Source organism: Diabrotica undecimpunctata, chromosome 10 (assembly GCF_040954645.1).
Source record: "Diabrotica undecimpunctata isolate CICGRU chromosome 10, icDiaUnde3, whole genome shotgun sequence".
Lineage (NCBI taxonomy): Eukaryota > Metazoa > Arthropoda > Insecta > Coleoptera > Chrysomelidae > Diabrotica > Diabrotica undecimpunctata.
The window spans coordinates 34,370,189-34,396,827 of record NC_092812.1 but is presented as its reverse complement, the minus strand read 5'-3'; the positions used below and the strand labels follow the sequence as shown (position 1 = coordinate 34,396,827).

The 26,639-nt window shown below is 32.9% G+C and overlaps 1 protein-coding gene across 1 annotated transcript; it reads right to left on the bottom strand.

Moving 5' to 3' along the window:
• On the bottom strand, positions 1-26,115 carry LOC140452508 (podocan). The gene is made up of 2 exons (XM_072546817.1): positions 25,854-26,115; positions 1-5,462 (listed from the first exon to the last, which is right to left on the bottom strand). The coding sequence occupies exons 1-2, from the start codon at positions 26,022-26,024 to the stop codon at positions 3,597-3,599; spliced, it is 2,037 nt and encodes a 678-aa protein (XP_072402918.1). The 5' UTR covers positions 26,025-26,115; the 3' UTR covers positions 1-3,596.
• Positions 26,116-26,639: the final 524 nt, after the last annotated feature.

Here is a 26,639-nt window from a genome sequence, read left to right as displayed (position 1 = left end):
TGACTTCTAAAACAATTTATTAACTATTTAACAAAAGTATTATCACATTTTTAGATTACATTAATGTAAATGCGTAAATTTTTATTGATTAGCTATTTGTACTGCAATAAACAAACAATAAATAAAAAACATAATATATCAAATGAGATTAATGGAATCTACTAATAGATTTATTATACGTAATATCGGGATTACGCAATAAATTTTTGTCTGATACTTTTCTTTGAAACATTTAGGAATTTTTTAAAAATTACTTAATAACAATTTTTTTATTTGTCATTGATTTCGTGAGGATGGTCAGTTTATCGCACTTGTACGTTAGAATCTAAAGAATTTTCCTGATTTGTGCGTTTCACTAAGTAATAATCAAAAGAATAATTCAGCAAATAGTAGAGTTATACCCCGAACACACTTTTTGATATTAAAAGTGTTGCAAAAGCGGTCATACTAAATTTGTGCACAAAGATCAGAGATATATGAGAATCAGTCTGACTTATTCATAATATGGCTTAAATAGCAGACAATTTGCAACTATTTGAAGATACCAAAGTCATCATTAACTAATCAATTTAGGTACTGTATGCTATAAACCACATTGTCTACGATTGGATACTAATCCAGAAATACACTTTCAAATAATATAAATTTTTATCTAAAATTTTGGCAAATTCTAATAGATATTAAAATATTATAGCTGGTTCTAATTACTCGGATATAAACGATATCCACTATAATAATCTCTTCATATTCTTGGAGTGCCTATGCGTTACGGATATTTGATACGAACATGGCTATTTTGTTTTATTGACTGTTGCCCTAAAAAGTCTTTTAATATTACGAGTTAAAAAAATTTCTTCGCTCATACACCTAAGATATCTCTCTTCTTCCTAGATCTCCAAACACCTTGCCTGCAGTATGATTGGAAACATATTTTATTCCGCTATAGTTATGGCTTTTCCGAGGATAAATCGCAGAGAGACATAAAATATCGAATGAAATTGTTAAATATTTTAATCACCAAATTTATTAAAAAAAAAAATTGAAATATAGAAAATTATAGAATGTATACACAAATATGTGAATACGCCAGCCACAACAATCAAGAATTTATATTAGAATGCCGCCCTAAAACACTATATGTTCAGGAATTATTAATAAAGAGTATACCGAAAGTAATTTTAGCTTCCAAATTATAAATACTATTTACATTAAATGGTTTTTTTTATTTAACTAGTTAAAAAAGTTCCATTTTACCGGTTGTAGAAAAAATATTACTAACCGCTATCATTAACCGCTTACGATCGCCATTACGTACTTGCTCAAAGTTGTCGGGATATATCTGTAGACATGTACTGTTGTTTTATTGACTTCCAAAAGGTATTTGACTGTGTTAAAAACTCTATATTGATCGAAGCTTTAAGAGACCTAGAGCTATGATGGTAATCAACGTTCTAAAAGGACATAATACATGAAGAAGATGATGGTAGTGACGCAGAAACGAAAGAAGGAGAAAACTAATTAAGTGTATGAGTATTTTAAGTGATTCCTTGTTAATTTTTGTGTTATGCAATTAATATTTCAACAAATTACAAGTGTAGGAATGACAAGACTCTCGTTTTAAAAAACAGTATAGACCTAAGTAAAAAATAAATATTTTTAATTACCAGAACAACCAGCCGCTGGACTATATTTTAAAGCAGAACTATCAAAACCTATAAATCTGAGCGTTCTACTATATTTTTTACCGCAACTATACTTTGTGCTTTATATAAGTACATTTTAAAATCCTGTTTGTTTTTAAAATTTGCTAAACGTTAAACATTACAATTGTTTATATAGTAAATATCTTAAAAACTACAATGTTCCTCTCACTTTTTAAATAATATAAATAGAACATGTAATTAATCTACGTTTCTGGTTTTTTAACGTTGTTTTTATAGTTCGTTTAGAAATAATGTGGAATTATCCTTTTCGCTATTTATCACGATGCTATTATTTCTGCTGCCTCACCTTTGAAAAATATTGAAAATCAGTTTAATTTTAGGTTATGTTCCAAAAGAATAACGACAAATTACGGTGTGTTTTATTCTTAAGAGTGGCAAACATTGGTATTCAGAGATACCAAAGTCATGTTCACATATTAGCCTAGCCTTCTGTCTTCTGAAGAGTATGAAAAGATACTAAACACTTATATACGTAAATTAGTACTTGACAATAAGAGAAGTATACCCCTTCACGAAGAACGATTTGCCTATAACCAAGCAAATCCACCATAGGTACCTTGCATTATCTTGTCATACATCTTAAAAAGACCATCTCGCCAGAAGAAGTGAAATTGATGCGCTGGTTTGGTGGAGCAAAAAGTAATTACATAGTTGCAAAAAGTGCGAAGACTTGCATGAAGTAATCATAAGTGCAATGAAATCGTGGCCTATTACAGCTTTAGAGGTACTGTTGGATCTTTCTCTTCTGTACATACATGTAAAATAGGTACAAGAGATATCCTTAGGTTTTATACTGATGAGTCAAAAATAAAACAAGTAGTAATATAAGTTAGTGGTCCTAAAGCCAAACTGTCCAGAGCCCAAGGAAATACTCCTACATTGTCCTGTTCAAAATTGTCGTTTATCAAAATTGTGTTAAGTCGTGTAGCAGAGCTATAGTTAACAATAAATTAACTTCGTTGTGGAAGCGAGGACACAAGGGATATGTTGGTAATGCGATTACTAACAGCGCTGTTAAAGAAGCAACTATACTCCTTTGACCGAACCAGAGCCACTCTATGATGTACCAAAATCCCGCATAATGGAGAATTCCTTAAAATAAAGAAGACACTTATTTTATTCTAGAGGTAAACAAAAACGTTATTAGAATAACCGTTATACAAAAATACTCTTGGAGCTTCAAAAGACTGTACTTCTAATAATTATAGATGTTCCCACTGGACACTGCCGACTGAGATATCATCTCATATAAAATGGTAATAATCAGGTAATAAATATCTCTCCTAAATGGATAGTAGGCTTTCTTAGAAACCTAGATATAAGACATACTCAAAATATCTGTCAGATAACTGTGCCAAATCTGTCTATGCTATTTGAGAAGTGGTGCAAAGGATGAAAAGTACCAAGAAAAGACTTTCAAAAATATGGAAATAAAAACAAAAGACAACCAGTTGATCAATTTTAGGAAAATGGTATTCAGGAAGTACCGTAATGAGAAAACATCGATAAGTCGGTATTTTATAATGTCACAAATTACATTAGATATAATATTTGTCCTAAACATAACCAGCTTCTAATATAAAATATGAGTCACAATTGGACAAATGTGTTTTCTGAAGAGTAAGAAAAGATTTTATAAGACAACACACAATTGGTTATGATTGTAAAACCGTTTATCAAGTTGCTTGTAGTTTTAACAAATAGGTAAAATCTAGAACGATGCCAGAAATACCCCAATGTTTGAACACTGCATAGATTTTAGCAAAACAACTTTGTAAATCTCCTTCTAAATATTTTAATTGCGCATATTTACTATTAAGCGAAAACACTCGCTTTTCTTTGGTATTTGATCTAATACTTAACATTTACAGATTAAAAATCGCTTTCAAGGGGCGGTTCTCTCTGCCCCCCTTCCGACTCATTAGACTCTTCACTAACTTGGCGTACTGAAGGCCTTTCGGACTCGGACCTTCTCCGCCTTTTCTTTCGTCTTATTTTACCTTTTTTATTGACTTCTGGATTACTACCGTGAAGGCTGCCTCTGGAACCAAATGAGTGGTAACTACCTGCTAAGCTGGGGTGAGATGAGTCAAGTCTTGGAAGCAGTAAGGCGTCGGTGTACGACGGAGGGCCCTGACTTTCTCTGGGATCTGGGGCATTTTGATTGGTTTCTTCTCTATACTCTCTTTGCATTTGCAACATCCTCTCGCGGGCTTCCCGGGTTTCTCTTTCTTGCTGCAGTCTTCTTTGCTCTATTTCTTGGTATCTTTTCTCTCTTGCTTCATTTATTTTTCTTAGTGCTACTATGGTCAGGAGAAGAACTAACATTGATATTAATAGAGCAATGGAATACCACCATAGGTGATCTTTTTTTTCCGAGGATGGATACCATTGTGACTGACACGCCATTAACCAATTTTGCCCGTCTACACTTTCAGGAGAATCACAGATTAGTTCATCAACGAAAGAACCATGTAGCTGCAACCATTCGTAGGTATCTTTCAACACTAAACAGTCACATCTCCATAAGTTATCTGTGATTGATATTACTAGTATATTTCGAGGGAAATTTGTGTAGTGTACTGTCGTTAGGCGGTTACTGGAAAGATCAATTTCTTGCAAGGAAGACATTTGTGAAAAAGTTTTGTTGTTTATAGTTTTGATTCTACAGTCGCTTAAATCTAACGAGCGAAGGTACTGAGCTGACCAATTGTCCGGCAACGTGGTTATAAAATTTCTTTTTAAAGATAAGTAAGACAACTTTGGCAGTCGAGAAAGTGAGTCTTGTGAGACAGTGCTGATTTCGCAATAACTGGCATCCAAACCATTCAATGACATGCTGTTCAAATTGTCGATTGAAGATAAATAGTTGTGGGATACATTTAATCTTATTAAGCTCTTGGTAGAAAAGAAAGCACCTACAGGTATAATATTGAGTTTGTTAAATGACAGGTCTATAACTTTAACGTATTCCAAACCTCTAAACGCATTTCTATCTATCGAGGTAATTGCGTTTAGAGACAAATTAAGGGTTACCAGATTTGGAGTGTTTATAAATTTGTTATTTCTGAGTTCTCGTAACATATTTCCATATAAATTTAAGCTTCTAAGTTCACGCATGCTACCATGTGGTACACTCTCTAAAAAGCTGTCAGATAAATCTAAGTAAAGTAACGTATCTGAGTTAATAGTAATATTTCTAAGAAACCGGTTTCTATTTAGATACAATGTTTCCAATGTTTCTAGGTATGTAAAAGCATATTCACTTATCCGACTTAAGTGGCAGTTACTTAAATCGAATAATTTTAACGTTTTTGAGCTCATATTTACTCTTAAACTGCCAATTGGGTTATGTGCTAAATATAATTCTTCTAAATTAGGAATACCTTTTACAAATCCCTTAGGTATTAGTTCAATGGAACAATTATTTAGTAGAAGGCTCTTTAAAGGTTGTAAATTAAAATGGGATATCGAGAGAACCCTTAGAGGGTTACTAGAAAAGTTCATCGACTCTAATTTTTTTAAATTCACAAATGTTTGTGACTGTATATCCCTCCAGTCAAGAAAATTGTTGAAGGACAAGTCCAAAGTTGTTAGATTAGACAATCCATTAAAGTCTTGATGGCCCAAGATTGCTATCCAATTGTGTGACATGTTTACATATTCTAGGTGAGGGTAATATTTCAGTCCTAATGGAATTTTTTCTAGGCTGTTGATGGACATATCTAGGCTCATTACCTAAAAATATAATTAGAGTTATTAATACAGTTATAAAATCCAATTACAAAAGTAATTACTGGTAATAGATACATATATGCGATATAATGAACCCGTAACAACAAAATGAACCTAGTAAGCTGTCTAATAAAACCAAAATAATGCTAAAACAAAGAAGGAAAATTAAAGTGAGTAGCAACATACAGAGAATACAATACATAGAACTTTGTAAGACAATAAGTATTAAGGAAGACATAAAAAAAACACAATGAAAGACTGGTAGAAAATGCAATCGAAAACAGAAAAAACTATAAGTAAACAAGAAAAGCATTAATCATTGGGAAGACACAAATCGTTGCTCTAACAATCCAAAACTCGTGACTAACTTCTACAGCAAACTATACAAAGCCCCTGAAACACTTTAAGAAGCTATCAGTAACCAAGAAGATGTACCAGAACTCCTTCAGGAAGAAGTAGAATCGATAAATACAAAAATTAAAATCGGTAAAGCAGCTGGATTAGATGGCATAACAGTGTAACTGCTTAAATACGCTGGCAAAAAACCTGGAAAATCCTAACAGGCATATTTACGAACTACCTAAGATCAAGATGCATACCAGACCACTGGAATACAGCAAACATAATTTTCATTCATAAGACAGGTAGCAAAGAGGATATCAAAAACTACAGACCTATAAGTCTACTACCAATCATATACAAAAATGTTCACAAAAATCATTAACAACAGATTAACAAATACATTAGATGCTGCACAGCCAAGAGAGCAAGCTGCTTCAGAAGCGGATTCAGTACCCTGGATCATATCCATACTCTTCTAGAACTAATGAGTAGAGCTAAATAATATGAAATACCGCTAGCATTAACTTTCATAGATTTCGAGAAGCCTTTCGATTCTATATATCCCGAGGCAGTAAAAGAAGCTTTGACCAACCAAGGCATTTACAAACCGGACATAAAGACTTTAGCAAATATATCTTCTTCTTCAAGTGCCATCTCCGCGGCGGAGGTCGGCAATCATCATAGCTATTCGGACTTTTGAGACGGCTGCTCTGAAAAGTTCATTTGATGTACATCCGTACCACTCTCTCAGGTTGCGCAGCCATGACATTCTACGCCTCCCTATGCTTCTCTTTTCTTGGATCTTTCCCTGCATAATCAGTTGGAGCAAGGTGTATTTCTCTTCACGTGTAATATGTCCGAGATATTCCAATTTTCTTGTTTTTATTGAATTTAAAATTTCTTTGTTCATCCTTCCCAGAACCTCTTTGTTTGTGACTGTGTTCTGTCCATGATATTTTCAGAATTCTTCTGTACACCCACAGCTCGAATGATTCCAGTTTTTTCATTGATGTCGCATTCAAGGTCCAAGATTCCATTCCATAAAATAAAGTCGAAAAAAAAATATCACCTCGCCAACCTAACTCTTAGTTCTCATTTTAAATCCCTTGTACATAGCACTCTTCTCATTTTGTTGAAATTTGCTCTAGCCTTTTCTATTCTGATTTTGATCTCCTGAATGTAATCATTGTTCCCAGATATGCCAATTTCTCCACTTGTTGGTTCCGTTTATTAGAAGATTCTCGTTATTTCTTTGAGTTTTCGATATTCTCATAAATTTCGTCTTCTTGACATTCATTGTTAGACCATACTCTTTTCCATACTCCGCTATTCTGGCCACCAGTCTCTGAAGATCTTCAATATTTTCGGCTAAGATCACAGTGTCGTCCGCATATCTAATGTTGTTAATGGGAACTCCATTTACCTTTATTCCAGCTGTTTCACCCTCAAGAGCTTTTTTCAGGATCTCTTCGGAGTAGGCATTAAAAAGAATTGGCGACAATACAAAGCAGCAAATATATACAGACAAGCAAAAGCTAAGGTAAAAATTTATGAACACACTCCAGAATTTCCCATTACCAGATGCGTCCGAGAAGGAGACGCAATGTCACCAAAGCTCTCCACTGCAGCTCTAGAAAATATATTCAGCAAAATAAACTGGAAGAACAAAGGCCTAGCCATTAATGAAGAATACCTCAGTTATCTAAGATTTTCTAATAACAAGATCTGGACATAGTAACGTCATAAATTTAATCAGTGATACCAAATGGATGCTGACTTTTGACCATGCAGTACCCAGATACAGATAGAGATATCTGTATAATGGAGTAACAACTAATATTAAGATCAATTTCATGTTAAAGTAAGCCTACATCAAGGTTGAGTGCTGAGTCAATATTTGTTCTGATCAGTAGTGGACCCAGTAAAGGAAAATTTCCCTATTTGGTGCTTAATACTTAATATATGCTAATGATGTCGTGTTTGTAGGAAATATTAAAAGACAATAAGAGCTTAAACTAGAACAAGGCAAAAGAAGCGATATTCTGTGCATTCATTTATATAGAGGGGTATTGTAGTAACTCTTTCTATAATAAAATTGATTTAATTCATGTTAATTACTTCGGACCCCACTACTACTAATACCCCAGAGATTAGAAATAGCAAAAGCTTGTCATTGACGAGGGGTCTTATTACCTCTACTGTGGGAATTATAACATTTCATTATTGGGAATTCAACCTACTAATCCCCAAAGAAGAACTTTTTTTTTATTAACAAAATCGCATCAGCCAAATTGGCTATTAGCGAAACAATGATAGCGAACAATAATTTGTATTACATTTATAATGTTAGTTTAGATAGCATTTAAAACGTTAATTGAGGTTAAGAAACCTTTTATGTTTGAAATATTGTACTGTAGACCTAAAATATCACTAAGTTTGTTTGGTATATTGTACAACATGCGCTTTGGCGTTAGTGCTGGACATTTCTCTAATATATGTTTGGTTGTTAATTTTTCATCACAGTTGTCACATATTGGTTCTTGTTTGTTGGAGAACACGTAGCTATTAGTTAATCGCGTATGACCCAGTCGGAGTCGCGTTAATATTACCTGGTCTCTCCGACTTGTTGGTAATGTGGGCCAGGGTTTTATCGATTTTTTTAACATCCCGTAGCTGGGCCGATGACACTTTCCACTTTTCTTCCCACATATATCGCACTTTATATTTAACCGCCGCTTTCACGTCCGCACTCGTAAATGTTTTAGTACACTCCGCACTATCACTACTTGCAGCTTCTTTTGCAGCATTGTCTGCCTCTTCATTTCCTGGAATTCGAATATGGGATGGTATCCAGAATAATATAATGTTTTTTCCATTCAGTTGAGCGGTGTGGATTTCTTCTTTTATCTTGATGACTAAAGGATTATTTGGATAGACATATTGGATTGACTCTACGGAACTTAGAGAGTCTGTGAGTATAATATAATTGGTATTATTGGATGCGTTGACAGCAAGGGTGGCCTGGTATAGAGCATATAGTTCAGCAGAGTAAATGGAGTACTCTGAAGGGAGTTTGTATTTATTTGTCGATGTTGGGGTTATGACTGCAGCACCAGTACCTTCCTTTGATATAAATGCGTCTGTGTACATATGCGTATAATCCTTGTAGTTGTCAAGCATATCGTTGAAGGCAGATTTGATTAACTGTGGGTTTGTTGAATGTTTGTCGAAAGAAATGAGGCGGGTTAGGCACTGAGGGTTCTTTATTTGCCATGGAGGAATTGAGGACGATTGGGAGGAAAAGCATTCTGGGAACGTGTAGTTTAAATGATTTAAATAGCTTCTAATCCTTGTATAGAAAGGTTTGGCAGTTCTTGGCTTATTTATGAAGAGACCAGAGAAGAACTGTGAGTACACAACACTGCAATATTCTACGGACCAGAGGCAAGCAAATAAGTTATTAAAATTTACTGTTTGCTTGAAAAAGAAGAGAAAAAATAAATCTTTTCTCACAAAATGAATATTTTTAGCACGTTTCGGTAGTTAACGGATATGTTTTAGGTTTCATCAATGAATTGGAACATGTTTTTTGCTATTTTTTCCTAGCCAAAACAGTATAGTAGAAACCGGGAAAGCAAATGGAGCTTTATATAGGACCATTGAAAAATACATAATTAGGGTAGGCCATGGTTTTTCTTATTTCTAAGGCTTGTCGGAAGTTTTTTGTCACCAGTCTTAGTTAAACGTAGTTTAGATATTTTGTTTAGATTCTAGATCAAGCTTTGTCCACCCTGTAATTTTTTTGAACGTTTTATTTTCTCCTGTACAACTATTGCGGGATTATTGCTAATGGGGCAAAATTCAGAAATATATAATTCATCGTTGTGCCTTTATAATGAGGCACTATTAATTCATGATAATTATGATAAGCGTATTATAAAAGCAGTTCAAAATGAGAAGAGATTGTAAAACATATACATTGGTTTTATAATGGGATTTTAAACCAAATACTATTATTCTGGGATTTTAATTACCTAGTCAAGTTTGTTGTTAAAAAATAACTTATATTAAAACCTTATATTATTAAAATTGCTCTACAGGGTCTGTAATCCCACATAAAATAAAGCTCTCATTACAATGACATATCGTTCCAGTTTAGTTTGTATTGTAGTGGCACGCACATGTTACCCTTAATACTGGAGCCAAAAATGAAAACAACAACAAAACAAATAAAAGTTTCTAGAGAAGTTAACTAAAAACTCCATTTCAACTGAAATTTCTGAAGACTTACAGTGCGCTGTTGCCGGATTTATCAGATATAAAAGGTAGACAGGTAAATATTAAACAAATCTAAAATTTAATAAAACTCGTGCACTCTGAGAAGCGTGTTGATTTTTGAAGAATTGATTCGGATCTCTGAATTTCACGTAGACGAGTCTTCTACAGTTGGCGCCGCATCCTAATTTCCATCGTTTTTATATATCTGGCGGTCATTGCATTTTCGACATCTCTCAATGGCCGTCTTAATCTACCTCGTTTTTTTCTAGTTTTTTGCCCATCTATTTTCAGGCATTCCCTGCAGGTGTCCATACCAGTTTAGTCTTTTGGCTTCGCTAGTGTCTACAATAGTCTGTGTAGCTGTCTAGCGGCTGATTTGGATTGGCCCCATCGTACAATGTATTTCTCTGTTACTCGCTGCTTTTGATGTTATTTGGCCTCCCAAGTATTCGAAGGTTTCATTTGATTTTATAGTCCCCATTTCCAATTTGTAGGCTTTTTGGTTTTTCTCCTGCAACTAACTACTCGGTTTTTTGTATATTAATTGTAAGACCTCACTTGGTGTACTCCTGTTCGTTTTCTAAGTATATAGTCTATATCACTCTCGTCTTCAGCTAGAATGGCTTCTTTCTTCTTTAAGTGCTGTCTCCCGATCGGAGGTTGGATATCATCATCACTATCTTTACTCTATCTACTGTTGCTCTGAAGAGTTCTATAGAACTGCATTTAAACCAGTCCCTTAAATTCTTCAATTATGACACTCTCCTTCTTCCTATACTCTTTTCTCCTCTTATCTTTCCCTGTATTATCAGCCTTAGCAGTTCATACCGCTGTCCCCTCTTACGGAATGGCTTTTTCGCCAGTAAAGTGTATGGTGTAAAATCTCTCGTCTTCGATTGGAATGCCCATATTGCAGCATTTCTCGACCACACTGAGTGCGCTTATTTAGATATATTGTGAAGAGTGTAGGTGCTATGCAGCAGCATTGGTACCCTTGCTTGTGCTCTCTTGTTTTTGTCTACTCCACTATAAATATGTATAAAACCTTGCTACCTTAGCCTTTTTTCTTTGTTTCAGTAAGAATTGTAATAGATCTGATTTTATTTTTGGTACTTTTTCTATGACTTCGTCTGGTTCTCTATCCTTGGATATTCCATGTATTTATATTCGAAGTCCTTGTTTGTTTGCTACGTCGACTACAGAATTTATGCTAGAATTGAAGGAGCAATTAGTTAAAAGAAATTTGGTTTCCGTAATAATATTGGAGGTAGTATTCAGCTTAAAATTACTGGTTCAAAGGTGTATAGATGTCAATAAGCCTGTGTAGATATGTTTTGTAGACTTAAAGAGAATGCATTCGACTAGAAAAATTGACAGAAATTCTTCAGCCAGTAGGAATAGACTACAAAGACTTCGTAAAATAAAAATAGTTATACAAAATCTATACTATCACCAGCAAGCAAATGTCACGTATATATATATATATATATATATATATATATATATATATACATATGTATATGCATGAATACGTCTCACTAAAATATACCGTTCACAAAACTTCGTTCATGGTCTAGACAAAGACCACACGCGCCTCGAAACAACACTCTTCAATTGTTAGATGAATCATTTATTTAAACGCATTGTTATGTCTTTTATATCTTTATTTATACAGTACAAATTCATTGACGCATGCATAATTGGTCTGCGAAACAGGATGGAAACAATATGTGATCATTCCCCATATTCACCACTTTTGTATCAAACAGTTTTTCAATACGTCGAAATCAATGGTCAATACCCGATAAATAAGATAGGCCAGGTCAGATAACCGACGTACAAGTAATACAAAATTTCACTTCATTTAATGTTGGCATATTTTCCAAAACATTTTTGGTTCTTTTCTAATATGGTAAATGTAAAATAAACTCTTAATTATGGATGTTCAATTGTTAGATCGGTGACCTTTCTTCTGGAATATATTTTATTTGCAATATTTTTGAAAAACGACCTTAAGTTTGTATTATTGATTTGTTTAATGGTGTATTGAGTGATAGAATATTAATAGATTTAAATAATTGGCGCAAACTACTCGACAATTGATATAGAGAGATGTTTTAATGAATCTGAAATCATGCACAGCAAAATACAGTATTGACTTCTTCTACAATTACCATATCTACAGTTATAAGGAAAATCCTGTATATTTGGTATTTGAAACTGTAGGACAACCTTGCAAGAGTGCATTAAGTTACTTTGGATGTACAAATATTACACAGCGTACAAAATGTTTAGCCCAGACTTGGTTACCATTCTGTTTTATATGACTGTTCATTGGTTGATTCAACAACACTCTAATATTAATTTAAAAATATTTATAAGGAAACTAAAGTTTTACAAAACAATACTAAATAAAGATTCATCGTTAGTTTATTAACAGAAATATTAATTTTTTTACTCGATAGGCGAATCAAAGTTTCTTTAAACAAGTGGCACAAATAATTGGAATTTGATTTGTGAAGTTTGTTCTTCTCAATGCACCTCAAAAGGAATATAACTTTTAGAATAGTAATATGTTTTATTGTCACTGAAAAATTATACAATTTTATGGACAAAGCTTACAAAAAGTCAAAAAAATAACAATAACAATTTAAAATTTACTACAATTACAGAAATCGTCAATATCACAAAATAAAAGATAATAAAATATACAATCCAAATATACAATGTATATATATATATATAAAAATACTTTAGTTGCTTGTACCTAAATGTACTGTAATTTCTTAGTTATTCGTTAAGAAACTCTTCCACTGAGTAATTTTATGGTCTTTCAGATAGATAGGCTTTTCGCCGAATATAATATAGATTTGTTTACTAACTCAGTGGACGGGATCGGTAAATACACATCAAAGGTTGAATTTCTGGTGGAGTAGTCATGATTAGGTCTTTCTGGAAAAACATTTAGATATTTACGAATTAAGCAAACAGTTCTTAAAATATATAAAGAGGGAAGTGTTAGAATCCCGTGATTTTTGAAGTAGCTTCTGCAATGTGTTATTCTACTGAGGCCAAAAGATACCGTATTGCTCTTTTTTGTAATTTAAAAATAACATCAGATTGGGCAGCCGCACTAGAACCCCAAAAATGAAGGCCATATCGAAGATGCGACTCGAACAAAGAAAAATATGTTATTTTGGAAGATGCTTAATTGATTTCCTTGTGACAAAGACGTTGGTAGTAAATTTCTTGATGTACAGTAGTGAAAGCATATTCTTGGCTGATATGCGGGTACCTTTGGTACCACTCCACGTTCACAGAGGGAAAGTGCCACCCAGAAGTCAAGCACAAATTTTGGAATCTACAACAGTTCTGAGCGGAAGAAATCCTACCTAAACGCTGGGGTTTCGCAAGAGTGTTAAACTTAGTATATACTGCTTCATGATCAGATAGTCCTGACATTAATAATTGTAGAGCGTACATCAAGGGGTGAGAAATCTAAGACAATATAATCAATTATGTATGGTAGATGTTGTTTTAGTAATTCTTGTAGGAGAATTAACGTGTATTGAGAAACCATACGATTCGAATATATTGACCAAGGATAATTGGGTAGCACAATGTGTAGGGTTAAATATTCATTTTTATTGACTTTTACTACAAGCAGCTTTCCTTTTGATGTATGTAGGCTGACTTCATTATTGACGTTTTCTCTAGTGTCTCGGTTTATAAGGAATTGAAGATATTTAGTCATGATCGCTACATTATCAACATATCTAATATTATTGATGGTTTTTTCTCTAATTAAAACTCTACATTGCTGTTCCAAGGGTCCGATAAATATTATTTCTGAGTACACTTTAAAACAAGTTGGAAACAACGCACAGCCAAAAATATTATTAAATTATTTATAAGATTTGCAAAAAAAGGAAAAAATGATTGAATAAAATTAAATGTATTAACTAAAAGTAAAATTTAAATAAAAGATGGCGATTTCGAGCTATATGAATAAAAAATATAGATATGTAATGGACTACATTAGGAATAAAAGTCAACAGCAAACATTTTTCGGTAAATATATTTGAACTTTACCTTCGACAAACAATTACATTGTTTGTGTATTTTAAGTACAATTTAAATAAAGTAATTTACATACAGACATCTGGAATTTATACCGTTCGAAGCAGAATAGTACTTGAAAGTCAGAATATTTTACAAATTTAGAGTCTCTGGCGTATATCATTGTAAACATGCGATTTCAATTATATAAATTATTTTTATCCTATATTATAAGAACTTATGAGAGATAATATTTAAATTAAGGCTTGAACATTTTACAGACTTCATAGCTACCTCATACTCAATATGAATTTCGATGTGCATACAGTACAATCGGAGCAATAGCCCAGCTAGTTCTAGATATTCAATCTTGCTTTGCAAAAAACGGACACTTGCAGTGCCTTTTTATCAATCTCAAAGGTCTATTCTTCTTCTTCTTATTGCGTCTCCTTTCGAAGGTTGGCGATCCAAATGGCAATTGTAGCTTTAGAAACTGCTGCACGAATGATTTCTGTGGATGGGCGGTCAAACCATCTCCTCAGGACTTTCAGCCACAAGTTATGGCGTCTTCCAAATGATCTTTTGACCTGCAATTTACCTTCTGACTTTCAAATAAATCCAACCATTCTTCAAGGAAGCACAATAAATATTGTGTTCACCACAAAGCTGCAACCAACATAGCTAATTTATTCGTGAACAGAACTGTTACGTGCCCATATTCCATCTTGTGACTCTTTCAATAACTTTTTTGTTGAAATTGCAGCGAATATTATAAAATCCCTTCCAAATACACCAGACGACACAATTTTGAATAATCAAAAATTTCCAGCTTCATCAAATTAATTTTTTCTGTCTCCAACCAATCAACAAAAGTATCCGCAGTTATAAGAACATTAAAAAATTCAAATTGTTTGGATACTAATGAGCTGAACGCATCTTTTATCAAAAGCACTAGTGACATAATTACTCAACCTTCAATACATCTCATTAATAGTATTTTTTTTATCGGGATATTCCCAACTTCATTTAAATACTCCAAGATTGTTCCTATTTCCTGACTTTTCTTGTTTTTTGCACCAGTTCTCGAATTTCTTTGGGATAATTTTAACCTTTGGTTTTTCGAAAATTTGTTTGGTATTGTGCCATGCTGCTTGCTGAATATTTACAGTTAGTTTCCCTGCTTCATCATAAAGTTTTTCATTAGTTTTGATTGGTATATTAAGCTCAATTCTATCACTGGAATCCTGTCTTAAGCATTGAATCGATATGGTAAATTTACACTTACACTCTGGATATCAATGGTAGAACATGCTATAAAAATAGAAAAGCTTTTGAGTAATATGAAACATCTTCTGGTAAATAATATACAATAACGGGGTGATTCCTCTCACTGGTTTAGATCTAAGTTTATCGAAATCCCTAGACAAAAAAGAACATACTTAGAATGTCGATTAAGTAGTCTAATTAGCCTTCATTAAAAATATTTTACAGCTCCATCAGACGCAAATGCAAAGAAAATCTTGAACAAACGCAGTATGGTTTTTAAAGAATAACAGAATAAAAACCATCGTATACCTGCTCATGTATTGATAATGAAAGTGGTTGAATTAAAGTACAAACACTTTAGACATCAGCTCTATTCATCAAAACTAACCTCTAACAACCTCTTGGTGTTTTTCATCAAATCAAGAAGTTATTGCTCCCACATGAGTATTTTGAAGTGTACTTCCAAATAATCAGTTTAAAAATGGCTGAGAAATACACTGGACTCAAGGGAAATACATACAAAAATAAACCAGAAAATAGTTTTTCATTTGCACTGCTAGGAGTTCTCAACTTCCCTAATATCTTTATTAATTCTAAAAATTAAGTGTCAAGAATTTTGTTCAGCAGTGTATTTATCTTTTTCTAAGACTGTTTTGAAATAACCATTTTGTTCTTTTAAAAGCTTTTTCAAATACATGAATCCTAAAAGTAACAAAAACATGTCAATTTGTTGAATAATATTATTGAAACTATTAATAGAGATGAAACCGTGCATCCTGTTTTTGACATATTCAGTGTCTATGTAAAACTATGTAAAAGGTAGACATGAAAACACCGTATTTTAAGTTGAATAGTAAGTCATTACTCTCGGATTAAAACACAAATACTGTTGATTAATTTGAATATAGGGTATAATCATCTAATCTGGGATAATTTAATAAGATTCTCATCATCAAGCTTTTGAGAATATTAAAACGACATCAATAATTAAAGAGTTTTTGAATAAACATAAACAGATGAATCTAAAATTCATTGGATGGCAGATGAGATATCACAATTAATGGACAAAAGAAAGTTATGTAAAAATACCACACAGAGAGAGGGAAAGTACCAACTAAAGAGAAATGATACAGCAATAAATGTCCAAAAATAGAAGAAATACAAAACAAACTATGAGAACTTTAAACTAGCCAAAAAATCCGAAACGGAAATTTCAATAAAGAAATTAAAAACTAGAAAATCTCAAGCGGAAGACAGAACAAAGGTAAAAGCACTCAAAGCACACAAAGAAATGGGGGACATGGGGATTTATATAATTTTCAAACTATACAATGGAATCTGGAACACAAAAAAATTGCCAGATGAATATATCTGGTATATTCGTCTAGACCAAAACGAAAGAGCTCTTTTCGGTGTAGTGTATGGTGTAAATGATCATCATGACCCATTTGACTCTATCTGCAGCCATTCTGAAAAGTTCTATTGACGTTTTCCCACTCCATTGTCTCAGATTCTTCAGCCAGGCCGTGCGTCTTCTCCCTGGTCCTCTTTTGCCTTCCACCTTCCCTTGTATGACCTGCCGCATCAATTCGTATTTCTCGTTTCTTAGTATGTGACCAAAGTAGCTCATTTTTCTTTTCTTTATAGTGTTGAGTATTTCTTTATCTTTTTTCATTTTTGGTAGCGTTTACGCATTTGTTATCTGTTGTGTCCAAGATATTTTCCACATTCTTCGATAACAGCACATTTCAAAATAAATGAGTTTTTTCTCTGTCGCCTCTGTAATTGTCCAGGCCTCAACTCCATACAACAGGACAGAGAACACGTAGCATCTCAATACTCTAGTTCTAATTTCGATGTTGAGTTTTCTATTGCATAATATTGCTTTCATCTTATTAAAAGAACTTCTAGCTATCTCAATACGCCGTTTTATTTCCGTACTTCTATCCCATTCTTCATTTAGTTCGCAACCTAAGTACTGATATCTGTGCACCCTGCCTAAAAGTTTTCCTTTAGCATAAACACTGTCTTCCTCAATTTTGTTGTTGCTTACCATCATGATTTTTATTTTATTTGTATTCAGTGCCATTCCATACCTTTCGCGGTATTGGGTAATGCTATCAACCAAGATCTGTAATCCTTCTCTGCTGTCCGCAAGGATTATTGTATCATCTGCGTATCTAAAATTATTCAGAAGTGCTCCGTTAATAAATATGCCTTTATTTACGTCTTCTAATGCCTCTTTAAACAATTCTTCTGAATACATATTAAAAAGTATAGGGGAAAGCACACATCCTTGTCTTACTCCACGATTTATAGGTATTTGTTTCGATTTTTGTTGGTCTATTCGTATCATGGCTTTCTGATATCGATATAGATTGGCAATGATTCTCACGTCTTCGTCATCTAATTCTGTGTTCCGCAGCATTTTTGCCATTCTTCGGTGTTGTACTTTGTCGAAAGCTTTTTCGAAGTCGACTAGTCATATGAATACGTCGCAATTGACATCTCGACATCATTCGATTAGTGTTTGTACAGTAAATAATTCTTCTCTGGTGCCAAAGACTTTTCTGAATTCCAACTGGTTTTCAGCTATTCTATCATCTGGCTTTTTATAGATACGTTCGTGTATCACTCGTAAGAACACTTTTAGAGCATGGTTCTTCAAGCTAAATGTCCTGTGCTCTTCACACTTCACTGCGTTTGATTTTTTGGGTATTGGAATAAATATTGATATTAACCATTCTTTCGGAATCTTTCCCGTATAATAAATGTCATTAAATAATTCTATTAGTGTGCTCATATGATTTATTGTTAATATTCTTAAGATTCCTGTAGGTATTTCATCTGGTCCCATGGCCTTCTCATTTTTTATACGTTTTAGAGCTTTCTTAATTTCGTCTTTGGTGATTGGTGGCCCATTTCTTCCTCTTGGTTCAATGACCTAAATTTTCTCATCGTCTTCGAATAGCTCTTTTATGTATTCTTCCCATCTGTTTATTTTATTTATACATTCCGTTATTATTTTGTTATTTTTATCCATGATATTTCCGGTACCCTTCTTCTTGTATATGCCTTGTATATTTGATTATCTAACCTTTCTATTTCTTCACACTTTTCTGATAGCCACAGTTCCTTAGCTTCTTTGATTTTCTGTTTGATTATTTTATTAATTTTTTTGTAATGTTCGTTTTTATTCTTGTGTGCCCTTCTTTTCGTCATCAGTTCTTTTATCTCTTGTGTGATCCGTTGTTTATTTTTAGATGATGTGTCTTCTTGAAGTTTTTGTTTTGTAATATTTCTCAAGATCTCCTCTAGTTTCCTCCATTTATCTGTTGTTGTCAATTGCTTTTGCCTTTCTACTTCCTGAACTTCTTTGTGCACTTGTTTTTTGATTTGTTGGTATATATCAGTTTCTTTTAGTTTTCTCAGATCACTTCACATAATATATATTGAACAGTCCCGTCTTTTTAATTTTTCATCAATTCCTTCTAATAGATCTCCCACTTTACCTCTTTAATATCTTGATGTGGTGTTATGCTTGGTTCGCTCACGTTTTATTTCTTGGTAAAAGTTCCGGATTTGTTTATTTTTAAAATCTTCTTTAATATAGCTCAATTTTTGGACCAAAAATAATGACATGGTTTTGGCCTTGTTTCAGGCATCAACTGAACAAAAGTCTATACTGTCCGTGAGATCAAAAGTAATTGACACAATTTTACTGAAAAAGGTTAGAAAATCCTTCAAAAAGGGTTTTTTTTTAAGTTATTTTTATTAATTTGTTGTAAGTTATTGTAAAAATAACTTTTTTCATAGTCTTCTAGCTTCATAAGTCTTCTTTTTTGAAAATTATTAATAACTTTTCTATAAATGCACAAAAAACTATAAATTCGAGTGATAATTAGGACATTACCACATGTATTCAGCTATAAAAATTTCAAGAAGTTTCATTTAACAGTTATTGTAAATCAATATTAAATCAAAATTAAACAACATTACAATTACAAACAAAATTAAGTCATGTAATGATTAAAACAGTTATATCATGTTAAATATTGTAAAATAGGTTTACATAAAAAGGGAGATCAGCTTCAATCTAAAAACTACCGGGCAATAACGCTACTAACTGTGGCATATAAAATACTGTCAAATATTGTGTATGACCAATTGAGACCATATGCGGAACAAATAGTTAAGGGGTATCAATGTGGTTTCTGTGGACAGAAGCCCACAATAGATCAGATCTTCGTATTGAGGCAAATCTTGAAAAAGACTAGTGAATTTATTATAGACACACATCATCTTTTCATTGATTTTGAGAGTGTCTATGATAGCATCCATCGAGAATTTCTGATCCATGCACTGAAAGAGTTTAATATTCCAACTCAACTCATTGATCTAGTAAAAGAAACACTTAAAGTACAAAGCAAAATTCGAATTCAAAACGCACTAACAGATACAATTCATATGAGAACGGGCCTACGACAGGGAGATGCCCTATCCCGCATTCTATTCAATATCACATTAGAGAGTCAAAAGTTAACACCTTCTTCTTCTTCTTTTGGCATCATAACCCTGGGTGGGTCTTTGCCTGTCTGGCTATGTCCTTCCATTCAGATCTCTCTTGTGCCCTTCTTCTCCATTGTCTTATGTTCATTGTTTTCAGGTCGTCTTCCACGTCATCCAACCATCTCGTTCTGGGCCTTCCTTTTTTTCGCCTTCCTATGGGCTTCCATTGTAACATTTTCTTAGTTGTTTTTGCATCGCTTTGTCTCTGCACATGTCCCAGCCGTGACAGTCTTTGACTTTTCACAAATCTTACAATGTCATAACCTTCATTTAACTCATTAACTTCGTCGTTTCTCCTGATTCTCCATGTGCCATCTTCCTCTTGTACCGGGCCATATACTTTCCTTAGTATTTTTCTCTCGAATGTCCTGAGTTGGGCTTCATCTTTTTTCGTCATTACCCAAGTTTCACATCCATAGGTTACTACGGGTCTAATCAGTGTTCTGTAGATAGTCATTTTGGTTCTTTCAAAAGTTAACACCAGAGGAACAATAATAACAAAAAGTGTACAACTATTGGCATTTGCAGATGATGTTGATATCATAACTAGAAACGAAAGAGAGATGATAGAAGCATTTAATGCGATAGAAAGAGCGGAACAAAGCAGTGGCCTAAGCATTAACGAAATAAAAACCAAATACATGAAAGCCAGCAAATCGACAGGCCAAAGAAACCTACAGAATCTGACAATAGGAGACTATAACATCGAAAGCGTGAAAAATTTTACATATCTAGGTTCACTAGTTACCGCAGATAACAATTTCAGTGAAGAAGTTAAGAGAAGAATAAAACATATAATGGACTAATTAAACATCTAAGATCTAACAATATCACATGAAAAATCAAATGCAAAATATACAAGACCCTGATAAAACCGGTTCTTGTATATGGATCAGAGACACGGACACTGTCGAAAAGCGATGAGAACCTATTAGGTACGTTTGAACGAAAAATCCTTAAACAGATATATAAGGGGGTGAAAGAAAATGACATATTTTGCGCAGAAGATATAATTTTGAACTATACACAGCATACAATGAACCCGAGGTCATAAAATCCATAAAGATCGGACGTCTGCGCTGGATGGGCCATGTTGAACGGATGTTGGAGACTGAAACACCAAAACATATAATAAGGCAAACACCAGTAGGAAGAAGATCAAAGGGAAGACCCAACCTTAGATACATGGAACAAGTGGAACAAAATCTGAAAACACTTAAGATTATCAACCAAGCAAGGAACAGAACAGAATGGCGGAAAATCCTAGAACAAGCCAGGACCCAGAAAGGTTTATCGAGCTACTGACGATGGTGATGAATCAACGAAAATTGATGTTTTTTTGCGGTACCTCGTTACAGAGATTATAACAATTCAATTAGTTAATATGTGAATTGTTTATTGAACCGGGTACTTTGTTTAAACATTTTAAAATAAATATTTATTTTGCAACAAACAAAATTTTACTTTTCTCTTATATTATTATTAGTACCAGAAAAGGTTATGAAGAGAGGTAACTGGACTAATCAATGTAACGTAGCATATTGAACGAATTGAGGAAAATAGTTTAAAATTAAACAAAACCAGTAATTACTATATTATTATAATTTAAGAGGTTTTTTATTCATTACCGGTGTTTGTCTACTTTTTCTCAGGTAATTTGCAATAATATATCAAAACAAACTTGTCATAGATCCATCTAATTACATTTATGTCAACAAATAATATTTATGTTGTTTTGGAAAATATCTCTACGTACAAAATGAAGCAATTAAAGTACTTGCAAATATTTTTTAAAACTCTGAGGACGACAAGATTTGCGATCTTCTGATTATGATCGAAAGAACTGGAAGAAATGGAAAGAAGAGCAATAAAAGTAAGAACTGAAGGCATAAAAAGTTTCTAAAAGAAAGAAAACTCATATACAATATCAGTTGACTTTTTAATTTATGGCTTTTGAAGATATTTGTGTAATTGAACAAACATTGACTTTTGATCTTTAAAAGGTAAATTTTCGGTATATTTACAAAAAATTATTTGATACAAACTTAAATTAAATACGAAGTGATGGCTTTAAACATACAACAAATGGTCTTTAAGGCAGATAAACTCTGATTGGACTTTACCTTTAGCAAACGATCAACAAAAATTAAAACTTTTAGATGTTTTAAGGAACTCACAAATATTACATTCTGCTATGGTTTTATGGACTACCTTCCGTTTTTATCTCTGCAGTAATTCAGTGCCTAACATAACAATTACAAGAAATATGACGGCCAATAATAAAAGGGTTAAACCATTCATTACAGAAACCACTTTTACGATTTGTTCTATGTTCTACAGGGTTCTGCAAACGAGCACTGCTATGCGGTCTGCAGTCGAATATTAGTTTATATATTTTTTTATTCTAATACTTCTTGAAGACAGTTTTATTAAATTACAATCGTATCTAAACTTTATTTGGTATTTAGAGGGGGAGTAATTGACAATATTACCTAAGAAATAGCCAATTGACAGTGAAACAAGTAACTATTCTTTAGGTGTACGTACCTGTTTATAGATGTTCAATTTATTTTATAGATTTCGCAATTGTTGTAGACATGCTTCGTCCCATTTTAACCAATTGGCTACATAACTGACCAATTGACTACAACTGCTTGAGTAAAAGGATAAATATTTCTCTGACTTTTGGAGCAAAAAATCTATTTGAAGGCATTATGATGAAATTATGATGAAAGAGTTATTGGCAACTATGCAAATACACAAATATTGGCTTATAAAATACATAAGACTAATGGTATTCTAGAATTTCTATTTCTTCTCTGAAAACTAAACCCAATAACAATCGATAACTCATTATGGAAAACAAAAAAAGAGAAAATAAAATGCAAAGTTAAAACAAGAAAATTGGAGATCAAGGAGAAACTCAATGGAATAAAAAAAGCGTAAAAATTATGGAAAAACACAGACGAAAAAATAATGTAGTTATGAGCGGACTAAGAAAAGAACTAAAATATATTAAAGCACCTAAAGGATATCTTTTTCTTCTTCTTCTTCTAATGGCGCTACAACCCTTTGTGAGTCTTGGCCTGCTTAACAATGTTCTTCCATTCTGCCCTGTCGGATACTTTCCTTCGCCACTGCCTGATGTTCATGGTTTTAAGATACCTCTTTACGTCGACTATCCATCTTTTACGGGGCCTTCCTCTTGTTCTGTTTCCTTGGGGCCTCCATCTCTGTACTAATTTTATAGCTCGCTTATCTGACATTCTTTCTAGGTGACCAAGCCAGTTTAGTCTTTGTGACTTTACAAATCTGACAATATCTGCGCTCTACATTAGTTCATCCAGCTCGTGGTTCATTTTAATTCTCCACGAACCATCACTGCATTGGGTTGGTCCAAGTATCTTCCTTAGTATTTTGCGCTCAAATATTCTCAGTTGATTTTCATCAGTGGTTAAGAAGGTCCACGTTTCACATCCATATGTGACCACTGGTCTAATTACTGTTTTGTAAATTCTCAGCTTAGACTCACGATTCAGTAATTTACTTTTCATTAAGTCTTTGTATGCATAAAAGCAGTTATTACCGCTAAGAATCCGTGCTTGTATTTCTTGACTGATGTTGTTTTTGTCATTTATTATTGAGCCTAGGTAGGAAAAAGTGGAGGCATATTTGTAGGTATGGTTGTCTACCTTCAGATTCTCATGTTCATTCGATTTTGTGCACTCCATATATTTTGTTTTGCTTTCATTTATATACAGACCATACGTAGCAGCTTCTCGTTTCAGTTCTATAACTTTTTCACTTAATACCCTTTTGTTGCGGCTTATTATGGCAACATCATAAAGTTAGATTAACAAGTGTTGTTGATAAGGCATCACCTTGTCTAACTCCATTTTCAATATCAAAGGCCTGCGTCATATCTCCATCTATTCTCACCATAGCTTTGGAACCCTCCAGAGTCATTCGTATAAGTTTAACCAACTTATTGGGTATCCCTAACATAGATAGTTGACCTAAAGGATATATTAACGATAAAAAACAGAAGTCCAGAAAAAAATAAGAGATATTGCTCAAAAAACTAAAAAAATGAAATCAAGAGTAAAAAATATGGGTTAATATTATCGAATTGAAGTAGAATCACAAAGAAGAAAAAATTAATTAAGGATGGAAATAATTACGAAAATAACAATAGAGAAAAGGAATAGATATATAGAGAAAAAGAAGAAAGTAAAAATATGTTAGTAGAAATAAATAGAGCAAATAGAAAATAAACTAAAAGACATAGAAGATAACTACAAAAATAAAGAAGTACGAAACCTTTATTAATACGCAGAAATGAGAAAAGAGCATAGGAACAAAAATCTATATTGTTTAAAATAAAGCAAGAAATAATATAAGTAAATAGGTGGAAATACTGGATAAATGGAAAAAAAATTCGACGAATTACTAAATGACAAGAACAAGCTATATCAAAAAGAAGACGTACAACAAGAACAGTTTCATTTTAAGAGACAGGTTATGGATAAGAAGATCAAATAATGAACTACAGGAATTATACAGTCCAAACCATCCATTACTATTATAGTATTGCATTGGTTAGTGATCAGTGGAGTAGTATCTGGGGGCTCGGGAGACTGAGGTCTCGGAAGCCCTGAAGAAGACATCGAAGAGGATGCCGAAGCTCGGCTCCGAGCGATTATATAGAATCTCCAAAACTCTTGTTGTTTATTTATTTACTACCTAATAATTTATGATAAAATCCACACACAGTTTATTTTACAAAAGAGTTAATGTTAAAATTTCGTTAGATATTAGAAGTTGCAGCGTCCTGTATAAGGTGCCAATGTACTTATTACCTGCATCATAGGAGGCCTTAACCACTCCCATTAACTTGGTCTACCTAAATTAAAAAATTCCGAAGATACAATAATCATCCCGGCCGTAGCGTATATCTGACGACTTAATAAAAGTGACGGTGAAAATCAATATGTTTATTATTATACCTAAGCTATTTCCTAGTGGCCTGTTTTCTGTATCTTTTGGAAATAAACCTACAACTGATCAAATTTTATTTGAAATTTCTGTTTTTTTAAAAGCAATTTTTAATATGACAATTATTTTCCCTTTAATTTTGTCAATAAGATGGAAACATTATTTTGGAAATATACATATAATGACCGCTAGTTAACAAATAGCATAATCCTGTGAAGAAGAATTTGCAAAAGAAGAAGAACTGATACGAGATGATTAAAAAACAGTTAAAAATATCTATTATATGGTATAAGACATTGACACAAAAAATTCAGATGATATGAACATGATTAAAGGATGTCAGAAGAATCTAAAGAAAAGAGGAAGACTTGAGGAAGAATAAACCCCATACATAGGGCATACTATGGACTTCCACTCAAGAAATATTCAAAGAAAAACTGTATATAATATATATATATATATATATAATATATATATATATATATATATATATATATATAATATATATATATATATATATATATATATATATATATATATATATATATATATATATATATATATATATATATATACATACACATACATGTGTATACACTTAACCATAAATAATACAATGATTGTAAAGGCATTTTCAGTTTGTTCAGTTCAGACACATGACTAAATTTTGTAGTTACTATATATAAAAGCAGAGTTTTCAATTTTTATAACAATTATATGAACTAAACAACAACTTAACTTAGAAAACAGAAAAAACAATCAATGATTTTATCTATTTTATCAGTATTCGGCATGACTATCATACAAAATATTGCCTCGAGTAAACATATCTTTTATTCAAATATTGTTTTTAGCAAATATTCAATATTCAATTGATATACTTACATCTGGGTCTATACCGTTGGGTAAATCAGTCAAATCTGCTCTCTGACAATCGGTAACATGGTTCGCACAAATACATACATCTGGGCATCGTTCCGACATCCTTACCATCCCTAAAACTATTTCTACTACTGGAATAATCCCAAAGAGGCACCACCAACGTCTCATTCTCATTGCTATTTAAAAATAACTACACAAAGTGAATTGAACATCATCTTCCACATTTACGGATAGTCTAGCATGAACTCTTGCTCTTGAATGAGTCAATAAGATTAGAGTAAGATAACAGGTACATTGATAAGGAAATATTATCTTTGGGATGAAAAATGGCCGCCGTAGTACCGATAATACAAACAACCTACTTTTTTCAAGAAATATGCTGCTGCTGTAGTTTTAGTTTATAACACTGGAGCTATTAATTATACTGGGTGTCCCAAAATGTATCCTGTAGATGAACTTGGCGCAAATTGAGTCGTAAAGTGTTGTCAATAAAATTGTATAAGGAGTGTGATAGGTTCACGAATATTAATAGTGGAATACTCGAAAAAAAAAAAGAGCAACATATTAGAATTAGGGAATATTTAAAAAATAACGCAGATTGGCATGTACAGTTCATATTTTTCCTGTAATATCGGTCAATAATACACAGTCTGTAGTGTCCAATGCTGAACATTGGGCTCACAAAAATTGCCTCTACTTCTCCAGAACTTGTACCAATCATCATTATTCTGGTTTTATAACATAAATAATCGTAAGTCAATCAAAAATGTAAAAATAACACTAAACTAA

Coding starts and splice junctions, on each gene's coding strand:
- LOC140452508 (XM_072546817.1), bottom strand. CDS start 26,024: ATGAGAATGAGACGTTGGTGGTGCCTCTTTGGGATTATTCCAGTAGTA. Junction 5,463..25,853: donor CCAACGGTATAGACCCAGAT/GTAAGTATATCA, acceptor TTATATTTTTAG/GTAATGAGCCTAGATATGTC.